At 37.0% G+C, this 11,841-nt stretch overlaps 2 protein-coding genes and 1 pseudogene across 2 annotated transcripts; 1 reads left to right on the top strand and 2 right to left on the bottom strand.

The window, feature by feature from the left end:
• The window catches only part of LOC130511394 (fructose-bisphosphate aldolase 8, cytosolic-like), a 1,857-nt pseudogene extending 280 nt beyond the window's left edge, over positions 1 to 1,577 (top strand).
• Positions 1,578 to 4,780: 3,203 nt separating this feature from the next.
• On the bottom strand, positions 4,781 to 6,543 carry LOC130511393 (uncharacterized). The gene is made up of 5 exons (XM_057008357.1): positions 6,203 to 6,543; positions 6,000 to 6,126; positions 5,583 to 5,894; positions 5,268 to 5,480; positions 4,781 to 5,189 (listed from the first exon to the last, which is right to left on the bottom strand). The coding sequence occupies exons 1-5, from the start codon at positions 6,541 to 6,543 to the stop codon at positions 4,809 to 4,811; spliced, it is 1,374 nt and encodes a 457-aa protein (XP_056864337.1). The 3' UTR covers positions 4,781 to 4,808.
• Positions 6,544 to 8,762: 2,219 nt separating this feature from the next.
• Positions 8,763 to 9,956, bottom strand: LOC130511392 (uncharacterized). The gene is made up of 3 exons (XM_057008356.1): positions 9,578 to 9,956; positions 8,940 to 9,483; positions 8,763 to 8,850 (listed from the first exon to the last, which is right to left on the bottom strand). The coding sequence occupies exons 1-3, from the start codon at positions 9,951 to 9,953 to the stop codon at positions 8,763 to 8,765; spliced, it is 1,008 nt and encodes a 335-aa protein (XP_056864336.1). The 5' UTR covers positions 9,954 to 9,956.
• Between the last annotated feature and the right edge of the window lie 1,885 nt (positions 9,957 to 11,841).

The following is an 11,841-nucleotide window of genomic DNA, read 5'->3' as shown; positions in this document are numbered from 1 at the left end:
TGATATGGATCTCTCGATCTGATCGAATCGTATTCACGATCTGAATCTTTTCGTGATGATTTGTTCTGTTTAGTGATCGTTTATGCGTTTGTTGTGTTACAGATGAGTTGATCGCTAACGCTGCCTACATCGGCACACCCGGGAAGGTATCCTCGCCGCCGATGAGTCCACCGGTACCATCGGAAGCGTCTCGCGAGCATCAACGTCGAGAACGTTGAGTCCAACAGACGTGCTCTCCGTGAGCTTCTCTTCACCGCCCCTGGTGCTCTCCCTTGCCTCAGTGGTGTCATCCTCTTCGAGGAGACTCTTTTACCAGAAGAGCTCCGATGGTATGTGAAATCAGATCTTTCTCTGTTTGTAGAGAGGTATTGTTAGAGACTTAATTGTAATTAGTAAACTCTGTAATTACGATTAAGTCCTCTAACTATATCTCTCTTACAGTTAGTCTCTGTTATGTGTGTTTGTAGAGGTTTCTTATTGTTTTTTTTGTACGCAGGCAAGCTTTTCGTTGATATCTTGAAGGAAGGAGGAGTTCTTCCAGGTATCAAAGTCGACAAGGGTACCGTCGAGCTAGCCGGAACCAACGGCGAGACCACCACTCAAGGTCTCGACGGTCTCGGTGAGCGTTGCAAGAAGTACTACGAAGCCGGTGCACGTTTCGCCAAGTGGCGTGCGGTTCTCAAGATCGGAGAGAACGAGCCATCGGAGCATTCCATCCACGAGAACGCCTACGGGTTGGCTAGGTACGCTGTGATCTGCCAGGAGAACGGTCTTGTACCCATCGTTGAGCCTGAGATCCTTGTCGATGGATCCCACGACATCCACAAGTGTGCTGCCGTCACTGAGCGTGTCCTTGCTGCTTGCTACAAGGCTCTTAGCGACCACCACGTCTTGCTCGAGGGAACTTTGTTGAAGCCTAACATGGTCACACCTGGTTCCGACAGTGCTAAGGTTGCGCCAGAGGTTATCGCTGAGCACACTGTCCGTGCTCTTCAGAGACCGTCCCACCGGCTGTTCCAGCTATTGTGTTTTTGTCTGGAGGACAGAGCGAGGAGGAGGCGACCAAGAACTTGAACGCGATGAACCAGTTGAAGACCAAGAAGCCGTGGTCATTGTCTTTCTCTTTCGGACGTGCGTTGCAGCAGAGCACTTTGAAGACATGGGCAGGTAAAGAGGAGAACGTCAAGGCCGCTCAAGAGGCTTTGTATGTGAGGTGCAAGGCTAACTCTGAAGCCACTCTCGGAACATACAAGGGTGATGCTAAGCTTGGTGATGGAGCCGCAGAGAGCCTTCACGTGAAGGACTACAAGTACTGAGAATCGTAGCGTCGTCAATGGTTTCTGTTGTGACGTACTCATCACCCTCGATATATTTCTAAGGGTTTCTTCTACTTTTTTCGCTTGACAATATCGGATTAACAATGTTTTTTTCGATTTTTCTTTTCGATTTGTGTTTTGATTTTCGTTGGGTGTGTTCTTTATTTAGAAAATGGTGAGTGTTTGAGAAAACGCACAAATAAAAGGCCATCAGAGGTTATATCTGTTTTTCTTATATGATCAAGAAGTAATTTGGGCCTATTCTTTGGATGTTGTTATTAAGTAATTCTCCACCAAATATCATCGAAGCATTGTCATATTCATCGAAGCATTGTCATATTCTAACTTATATATTACTAAAATATAAATAATAAAATATTTATAATTAAATTATTAATATACTTAAAATTTTGAAGTTATTTATAAAAATTTCTTGTATAAGATTATTTTTATTTTTAAAACTTAAGTGATTTTTTTTCAAAGTTATTATTATATATTTTAATATTTTGTTCAATTTTGAAAGGTAAAAGGTTCAAAATATAAATAACTTCAAAATTTTGAACAAAATATCAAAATATATAATAATAATTTTGAAAAAATTCACTTAAGTTTTAAAATAAAAATAATCTATACATTTTTTTTATAAATAACTTTTAAAATTTTAAGTATATCTAAGATAATTTAATTATAAATATTTTATTATTTATATTTTAGTAATATTAAGTTTATTGAAGATATATAAGTAAAACATGTTATATATAAATCAGAAAAAATATCACCAAAGTTTTAAAATTTAATACGATGAAAATAGTAGTTTATGTAATTTCAATTTTTTAATAATATTTTAATGTAGATTTATGCACGTTTTAAAAGTTCGGATAAATTTTTAAAGATTTAATTGAGTTTAGATCGTATTTGGCACTAACCGTTAGTTCGGGTTGTATTTGGCACGATCTAAATTGTTCAGGTTGGAATAGGCATTTTTCCCCACATTTGTCCGTAGGATCTAATATAATAAGCGAACAGAAGCATTCATGGCCCTGCCCACCGGAAAGGAACGCAAATGGTATAGTCCGTAAATACTGTCTAGCTTGTGGGTAGATTCGTAATTACGAAGCAACACATAATTTCTTTGGTTACATTCACTTATTTGATCTCACTCGCACATTATATAGTGGGACCCTTGTCTGCTCCCTCGTTGGAAACTAGAGCTTTCGTTATCCGGTTCGGCTCGGCTTATTTAATTTTTCAAATCCACTAGAAATAGAGTAAGAATATCTCTAAAGTATTACTCCATTTTTTATTCTAAAATATAATAAATTCAAAATAGAGTAAGAGTTTTGTTCCAATGTATTACTCCATTTTTTATTTCAAATTGAATATTTTTAATATTTCTGTTTTATATTTATTTTAAAATTAGTATACCACCTTCATTTATATTATTTGCAAAATAGTTTATTTTCACTTTGTAACATTTCTATTATATACGATATTAACCACAATTAAATTTTTATTATATAATTAAATTACTCAATATAGTTTAAAAAGGAAATATTTAATACACTAAAAATTATATTATATTATTTAAACACAATAATACATCAACTTAAATTATTCATTATAATAATTATAATTATCACTATAAATCTTTTTTGTTTTATATATATATTTTGTTGCATAAAATATTCAGTAGATGGCTGTTTATATAATAATAAATATTAATTAAAAAGTTATAATATATATAGTAAAATACATTATTATATTTATTTATAATAATATTATTAAAAAGAAAAATATTTAAATGTGAAAGACTATTTTATAAATAAAAAAGTTTAACTCTATTTTGGAGTAATACGTTGGTTTATTCCATATTTGGAGTAATCATCCCTATTACTCTATTTTGGAGTGGGTTTTGGAGTAGGGTTGGAGATGATTTTACTGGAAAATGTAGTTTAGAGTGGGTTTGAAGTGGGGTTGGATATGTTATGATTAGTTCGGACCGGGACCTCTTTTGATCTCATCTAGTCTTTATTTCAGCACGTGACAAAACCTTCATCCACTTATATCATCTTTTTTATATTTCTCGTATTGTCTTTTATTTTCTTTCGGTCTTTCTTTCTGGTCCTCAACAACAAATCTGATTTTTTTAACCTGTTCTACACCAGTAAATATGGAACACAAAACCAATGTTAAGAATGTGATGGGTCATCGTAGTATATTTTTCTGATAATATGTTTGTTTCAAGCTTTCACACTTAGTTCCTTCCGATTTTCATTATCCTACACACTTGTTTTTAAATTGTTTTCCCTATAGTCAAGATACAAGAAGTGCCAAGAGGTGTTACTTAATGCACATGTGACATGACTCATAACGTAACAAAAAACTTACTTAACAATATTCGAAGATTCATATCTTAAAGGCAACGTTATTGCTGGGACAAAATTTTGAATCTTTAGCTTTTTTTATTATTATTTTTTTACTAAGAGATAATGTTAAGAAACAATAGCAAAAATGTAGATTATTGGTAGAAATTTTATGTTGTCTCTTAGTAAATAAATTATTTATGTTAATAAGTTATAAAAGATGTGTTTAAATACATATAATATTTAAATTGAAAAACATAAGAAAATTACAAAGTTGCCAAAAATATTACAAAAAACCTGAATTTATAACATTAAAAAGTTAAAAAGAAAACATTCAAGACATAAATTAAAAACAGAAAATCATACAAACATCATATATTAAAGCAACCAAACATTTTATTCAATTCATAGAAACTTATACATTATATGTTATTTGGAAGATGTCCAAATTTAACCATATATTTTCAATCAAATCATCTTTTCACTACAAGAAAACACGATTTTAACGACGACCATTTTCCTCGCTAAATCGTCGTAAATACGTCTTTACGACGATTTAGCGAGGAAACGCATATCGTCGTTAAAGTTTGGTCGTAACGGATATTTAATCGCCATTTCGTCGTAAAAGTACGAGGGACCCATTTCGTCGTAAAAGGAAGGTTAATATTTCGTCGTAAAGAACACGTAGATTTCCACGTAAAGTGGACGCTATATTTCCACGTAAAAGACACGTAATATTTCCTCGTAAAATACACGTAAACTATCCTCGTAAGAAAAACGTAAATAATACTCGTAAAGTAAACGTAAATAATACACGTAATGTAGACGTAAACTTTCGTCGTAAAGGGAACGTAGAATTTGACACGTAGATTCGTCGTAAGATTTCGTCGTTCTTTACACGTCCACTTACTCGTCAATTCCTCGTGAGTTAACGAGGAATTTGCTTCGATTTTTATAACTAATTTATTTTTAAATTTAAATTTTAATATTATAGAAAATAATTATTTCAAAAATATTAGAAATATAAATAATTACTAATGCGAAAATATTAAAAATTTGGAATAAATTAAAACCGAAAATATTATATAAATAAAAGTTTAGAATTTTAATATTACACAGAAAAAAAAAACTAAGTCGGGCCGGGGCGGTGGATCGTTTCCCGGTAGAGGTCTTCACTCCTCCTCTGTAGTTCCTCCTCTTGCTGCTGAGTACGAGAAGGCTCGGGAACCGGGTTCCGTCGTCGCATATCCGCCAACAACTCCTCCCATTGGGGATTTCCAGAAGATATAACTTCCAGAAACCCCTCCACTCCACCCATACGAGCTTGGAATGATTGGCGCGTAGACTCCAACTCCGTCTGCGTCGACGCCAACTGAGTCCGCGTCGAGTGTAACTCCGAACGCAGCTCAGTGACTTCGTCGGCTCGTCTCTGACCATAAGACGATGTCGCTCTTGGGACATCGTTGACGGAACCGATTCCCAACGTACGTCCCTTTTTCTTAGGGACGACCTACAAAGAAAAAATAAAGTTTAATGTTAATAATTTAAAAAAATAGATTAAAAGTAGATTAAAAGGTAAAATTTTTACCTCCTCGTAAATCTGATCCACTTCTTGAGTGGATAATACGACCGGTATTCCATCGGGAGATTGCTGGGTCAGCTGGGTTTGGCGGTCTTCAATCCGAGCAACGACATCGTTGTAGATTTGCTCGGACCTCGGATCCACAAATACCCCCGCCTTGGTCTTGTGGGTCCTCTCGTAAAGCTCTTTAAGAGACGGGAGTTGTCCCGTCTCTTTGGCCTGAAAATATTTAAAATTTAAAATGTTAGAATCAATATACATATATAAGTACATATTAATTATTAAAATATTTAATATGAAAAAAAATTAGAAATTAATTACCATTTCCAAGCGGACACGGGCATGGGGTTTTTGACCCGTACAGTGAAGCATCGGGCCGTTGCCGTGCTCGTCTTTGGTGTTACGAGAGGCGGAGCAGGCGTTGGAGATCGCAATGGATGATGGCAGCTCCCAGTAACGGATGAGACCATCGTAGACATCCTTGGTCAGCTCAGCGGGTTGCCCGTCCTTGTAACCCTTGTAGATCCAGTCCTCCTTCCAGTTGCCTACGGTGTCCAACAACCGCTTCTTCGCCTTTGCGGTGAACTCCCGTTTCACGTCCTCGTGAACCCCGATGGACCACTGGTATCTTTGCTGCATTTTTAAACCCAAAAAAATTAATAATTAGTTAAAAAATATTAATGAAATAAAAGTTAATAATAAAAATTAAACATAAAATAATTATTTTAAAAAACTTACAGCAAACATCTTGAACCACGTGTTTCTAACGTGGTGCGGCGTCTTTTTCCAGTTTGGGTGAGCCTCTGAGAAGTATCCTTTGATGATATCGGATACGCTCGTAGCGACAGAATTGTCGACCCCAAACCTGAAAAAAACAAAGTTAAAGTATTAAAAAAAATATTAATAATTTTAAAAATATTTAAATAAAAAAAATTACGTACCACAGAGTCCCCTCTGGTCGGTCGGGGTCTAAAACCGGTAAACCGGCTCGTCCTGGTTGAGCGAGAAGATCCTCAACCGTGTACCGAGCAAAAGGAGCGGTCGGCGGCACCCGCAACTCCGGATGAATGTATCCGGGTGCAACCGGATCTGGAACCGCCTGAGGTGCAGCAGGTGGGGGTGGTGCACCAGATGGAGGAACCGGTGGTGGCTGTGACTGAGACTCCGGGACAATCTCCGGGTTGGAGGAACCGGGAGCTGAAGATGATGATCCAGCAGCAGGATCACCACAGAACATCTGACTGTAGTGGGGGGTTTTCTTCTGCTTGTTCTTTCTAACCATCTGAAAAAAAATTCAGATTGTTAGAAAAACAAGTAGAAGAAATCAAACTAATCAAAATTCTCTACACTAACCACCTAATCAACTATAAACCTATCTAATTTCACTAAACTAAACCACCTAATTCTAGAGAGAGATTAGAGAGAACCTTGGGAGGTGTAGGAGAGGAAATTGGGACGAAATGAAGTGGCTGGTTCTCGCGGGTATATATAAGATTACATAGGGACGTAAAGTCCTCGTAAATTTACGACGAAACAGCAAGGCCCGTGTCATAATTTACGACGATTTTGCAAGGCCCGTCTTTTTAACTTTACGACGAAATTACAAGGCCCGTGTTTTTTGTTCACGTGGATATTACGACGAAACCGTGGATTTAGCATTTGTTATTTACATTCCCTAAACCCTAAACCCCAAATTCCTAATTTTTATTATTTTTTTAATCATGAAATTTTAATTATATAGGTTTAATTTATTTTTTAAGTGAATCGAAACCGTATATATATATATATATATATATATTGAGGTTTGGGGTTTAGGGTATAGGGATTTCATAAAAACATGTTAATTCCTCGTAAACAAGCGTGGTTATTACGACGAAAAAAGAAACAATCCTTGCTAATTCCACGTAAGCAAGTTTCGTCGTAAAGACCTCGCAAGCTTACGTGGAATTAGCAAGGATAATTTCTTTTTTCGTCGTAAAGGACACGTTAATTACGAGTTTTTAACGAGGTTATTTTGTAAATCCCTAAACCCCTAACCCTTTACCCTAAATCCCTAAATCCCTAAACCCCTATCCCATTACTAGTAACATCTATATGTGTTAAGTTAATTTAATCAAGAAATTTTAAATATGCATGTTTATTAAGTCTTCTTGAGTGAATTGAGTTTAGCAATGTAAACCTTATATATGATTCACTTATAAGTTAAGGAAGTTTTGGTTAATTTTGGGTTTGATGTTTTAAATTCTTAATTTTTTTAATCATACAATGTTAATTATACAGGTTTATTGTGTCTGCTAAGTGAAAACATATATAGATTGAGGTTTGGGGTTTGGGGTTTAGAGTTTTAGGGATTTAAACACGAAACTCGTTAAATCAACGTAAATTAACGAGGTCTTTACGACGAAACAGCTAAAAGGCTTGTTATTTCCACGTAAGCTGATTTCGTCGTAAACACCACGCACGCTTACGTGGAATTTGCAAGGCCCGTGTTTATTTTTAACGTGTGCTTTACGACGAAATCAGCTTACGTGGATTTTGCAAGGCCCGTGTTTTTCTTTACGAGAAATTAACGTCGATAACCTTAAAATCCCTAAAAATGTAAACCACAAACACCAAACCTCAAACATCCTTTAACTTATAACTCAATCTCAAACACCAAACCCCATACCCTAAACCCCAAATGCATTAATCAAGTCTGAAAATAAATAATATTTTTAAAAAATTACATCATCATTCAGATACATCATCATTCTCTTCAACACTAGAAACATCATCACTTTCATTAAACTCGTCCTCAACAGCATCGTCAGTGGTATCGTCGGGAAGATCTTCATACTCATGATTATGCGGATCAATGAGTAGGATGTCTTCCATTTGTTGTTCAGGTTCTTCGACTTCATTGATGTGTTCTTCTTGCAAAGGTGGTTCTTCTCCACCGATTATTCGTCCACGGGGTGTAACTTTGATAACAGCTAACCAACTTATTCCAGATTCTCGCAACCTCGGGTATGGTAGGAAGCTAACTTGGTCTGCTTGCGAAGCTAATATGAAAGGCTCGAATTTGTTGTACCTCCGTCCACCATTGACAGCAACTACACCGAATTTGTTAAATCGAACACCTCTGTTGACCACGGGGTCGAACCAGTCACATTTGAATATGACGCATTTCAGCTTCAATAACCCAGGGAATTCCACTTCAATAATCTCCTGCAAGATCCCGTAGAAATCGGTTTCGCCTTTCACACAAATTCCATAATTGCTGGTCGCCCGGTGTTTACCATACTCGTACGTATGAAAAGTAAAGCCTCGTGAGAAATACATTGGTGATGTGGTGACCTTTGCAAGTGGACCCTGAACTAATTCGTGAAACCATATGGGATAATCTGGATCCTCATATTCAACCTGCAAAATTAAATTAAAGAGAACATTGAAACAAACGTCTTTCGTTACACCCCGTGGACGAAACAAATATCGGATTGGAGTAAATACCTGACTCTTCAATCATTTAATAAAGTGTCGATCTTTCCTTTTATCTACCTCACTTGTGGATATGCCTGGGATAGCTTCTTGGACTTGACTAACAAATAGGCTGTAAAATGCACATATTTTATTAGTTATATCATCATTTGAAAAATATATTTTAATTACAATTAGTTTAGAACTTTCCATATATGTTACCTTTCAAAATAGCGCATAAATGGATCCTCACAATTAAGTAGAATGTAAGTGTGTGCACTATGGGCGTCTTCATCACTCGACCACCAAACCTCTTTCGTTTTCCCACCCATTCGCCCAATCTGGCTAAAGATATCTGGAACACCAGCAACTGCATATGTTGGGGCAACACCACCATCATCATATCTTCTTGGAGCTCTTTGTCGGGTCCGTACATTAGGTGCAAAGTAGTACGATGTGAAGTGAGATGTTTCTTCCGTCAAACTTCCAGCAATTATAGAACCTTCAACCTTTGCGAGGTTTTTTGCCTTTCCCTTCAAATATTTCATGGCCCGCTCATACTGATACATCCATCCATAATGTACTGGTCCTCGAAGCAATGCCTCATACGGGAGGTGGACAGCTAAATGCTCCATGACGTCAAAAAATGAGGGAGGAAATATCATCTCTAAGTTGCACAATAAGATCGGAATGTTCTCGTGAAGTTGTTCTACGACATCCTCTTTAAGAGTGCGAGTGCTCAAGTCCCTGAAAAATGCTCCAATGGCTTTGTATATTCCAAAAACAATTAAGCAAATTATTAGTGCATATTTTTGAAAAATAAATTAAGAAATTAATTAGTGTGAGTAATAATATATTACCTGCAAGTGCTTCATGTACTTTTGTTGGAAGTAGCTCCGCAAATGCAAAGGGAAGTAGTCTTTGCATAAAGACATGACAATCATGACTCTTCATCCCGGAGAACTTTTGGCCCTTTTCAACACATCTAGAGAGGTTTGAAACATACCCATCAGGAAACTTCACTGCTGATGCAACCCAGTTGAACAAGACCGACTTTTGTTCTGAAGACAATCTGAATACCGGTACAGGAACTTGTCCATTGCTTTTTATATGTAACTCGGGTCTTGAGCAAATATCAGGCAAGTCCAACCTCGATTTTTGATTGTCTTTTGTCTTCCCTGGAACATTCAATATTGTATTCATGATGTTCTCAAAAAAATTCTTCTCAATATGCATCACATCTAGATTGTGGCGCAAAAGAAGATCCTTTCAATACGGCAACTCCCAAAATATACTCTTCTTGTGCCAGTTGTGCTGAACTCCATAATAATCAGGCATATTACCGGGAACATGCCAATTACCACCACAACGAACTGTTTCTTGAGCTCCGTAGTAATCGATTTGCTGTTCAATTTGTTCTCCAGTTAAATACGGAGGAGGAGTGTCTCTCACAACCCTTTTCTGCCTAAACAATTTCCTGTTTCTTCGATAAGGATGATTAATGGGAAGAAATTGCCGGTGACAATCGAACCAACTTGTCTTCCTACCGTTCTTCAGCTGAAATGCATCTGTCGTTCCATTACAATATGGACAAGATAATCTCCCATGTGTAGTCCACCCAGACAACATCCCATAAGCAGGAAAGTCACTTATGGTCCACAAAAGCATCGCTCGCATCGTAAAATTTGTCTTCGTTGAGCAGTCGTACGTCCTCACCCCTGTTGCCCACAAATCTTTCAACTCTTTTATCAGTGGCTGTAGAAAGACATCCAGAGACCTTTTTGGATGGTTTGGACCAGGTATTAATATGGTCAAGAACAGAAACTCCCGTTGCATGCACATATCTGGAGGCAGGTTGTATGGCGTCATAAAGACTGGCCACAATGAATATTGTCTCCCTGACATACCGAAGGGACTAAATCTGTCCGTGCATAATCCCATATACACATTTCGGCTATTGCTAGCGAATTGTGGATATATTTTGTTAAAATGTTTCCAAGCTCTTGCATCTGATGGATGAGTCATCTCACCATCCGTCTGAGTATGCTCGGCATGCCATCTCATTTTTCCAGCAGTCTCCTCAGATTGGTACAATCTTTTCAATCTGTCGGTAATTGGTAGGTACCACATCCTTTGGTACGGTACCCTATTACGTCCTCGTCCTTGCGGTTTGAATCGTGGCTTCTTGCAGAATCGACACTCTTCTAACTTCTCATCATCTCCCCAGTTGAGCATGCAGTTGTCGATGCAAACGTCTATCATCTCAGAAGGCAACCCCAGACTATAAACTAGTTTCTGAATCTCATAATAAGAATCAGCAGAGACATTGTCTTCCGGCAAATACTCTTTAAACAAGTCTGTCCATGCATTCATGCAACTTTCAGGTAGATTATGATCAGTTTTAATACTCATCATTCTAGCAGCCAACGACAATTTAGAGAGACCTTCTCTACAACCACTGTAAAGTGGCTGATTCGCAGCATCTAACATTTCATAAAACTTTTTTGCATCTATGTTAGGTTCTTCAACTTCATCATCATCATGAGCAACAAATGCATCAGCTACCATATCATGAACCCTATCATAATTATCTACCATCTGCTCCTCCTGATGGTATCTATGTTGATTATGCAAATGATCAACCGGTTCATTCTGAAAATTGCTATTACTACTACTAGCTTCATTCTCATAATTATAACCTTCTCCATGTTGAAACCAGATATAGTAATTTGGCATGAAACCTCTATTTATTAAATGCTTCCAAACATTTTCACGAGTTGCCAGTTTTGAATTGTTGCATTTTCGACAAGGACAAAACATCTTACCGCTTTCTTGGGCGAGCGGTGTAGAATCTGCTTGATGCATAAATGTCTCTAGTCCTTCCAGATACTCTTTCGTCACTCTCCCGTTAGCATCTCTATGCGTGTACATCCATCTCCGCAACTCTAAATAATTTCCATCACCAGACATTTTTTTTCACGTTTTTAGATTTTTTTTTCTTTTGCATGTGGTGTGTTTCAAATGTTCCTCAAATGACATATTTATAGGAAAATTCGAAATTGGTAGGTGAGATTTTACTACGAATTAACGACGAAATATGGGTAGTTAGACAAGATAAAAAACG

The sequence above is a fragment of the Raphanus sativus genome, chromosome 4 (assembly GCF_000801105.2).
Source record: "Raphanus sativus cultivar WK10039 chromosome 4, ASM80110v3, whole genome shotgun sequence".
NCBI lineage: Eukaryota > Viridiplantae > Streptophyta > Magnoliopsida > Brassicales > Brassicaceae > Raphanus > Raphanus sativus.
This window is presented reverse-complemented; position numbering and strand designations above follow the sequence as displayed.

Bases quoted from the DNA above. Each gene is read 5' to 3' on its own strand.
- LOC130511393 (XM_057008357.1), bottom strand. From the start codon at position 6,543: ATGGTTAGAAAGAACAAGCAGAAGAAAACCCCCCACTACAGTCAGATG. The intron at 5,895-5,999 runs GTAAGTTTTTTA...TTAAAAATGCAG, and splicing joins CGTGGTTCAAGATGTTTGCT to CAAAGATACCAGTGGTCCAT. The intron at 5,481-5,582 runs GTAATTAATTTC...AAATATTTTCAG, and splicing joins CCCGTGTCCGCTTGGAAATG to GCCAAAGAGACGGGACAACT.
- LOC130511392 (XM_057008356.1), bottom strand. From the start codon at position 9,953: ATGCATATTGAGAAGAATTTTTTTGAGAACATCATGAATACAATATTG. The intron at 9,484-9,577 runs GTAATATATTAT...GAATATACAAAG, and splicing joins AGTACATGAAGCACTTGCAG to CCATTGGAGCATTTTTCAGG. The intron at 8,851-8,939 runs GTAACATATATG...TGCATTTTACAG, and splicing joins TTTATGCGCTATTTTGAAAG to CCTATTTGTTAGTCAAGTCC.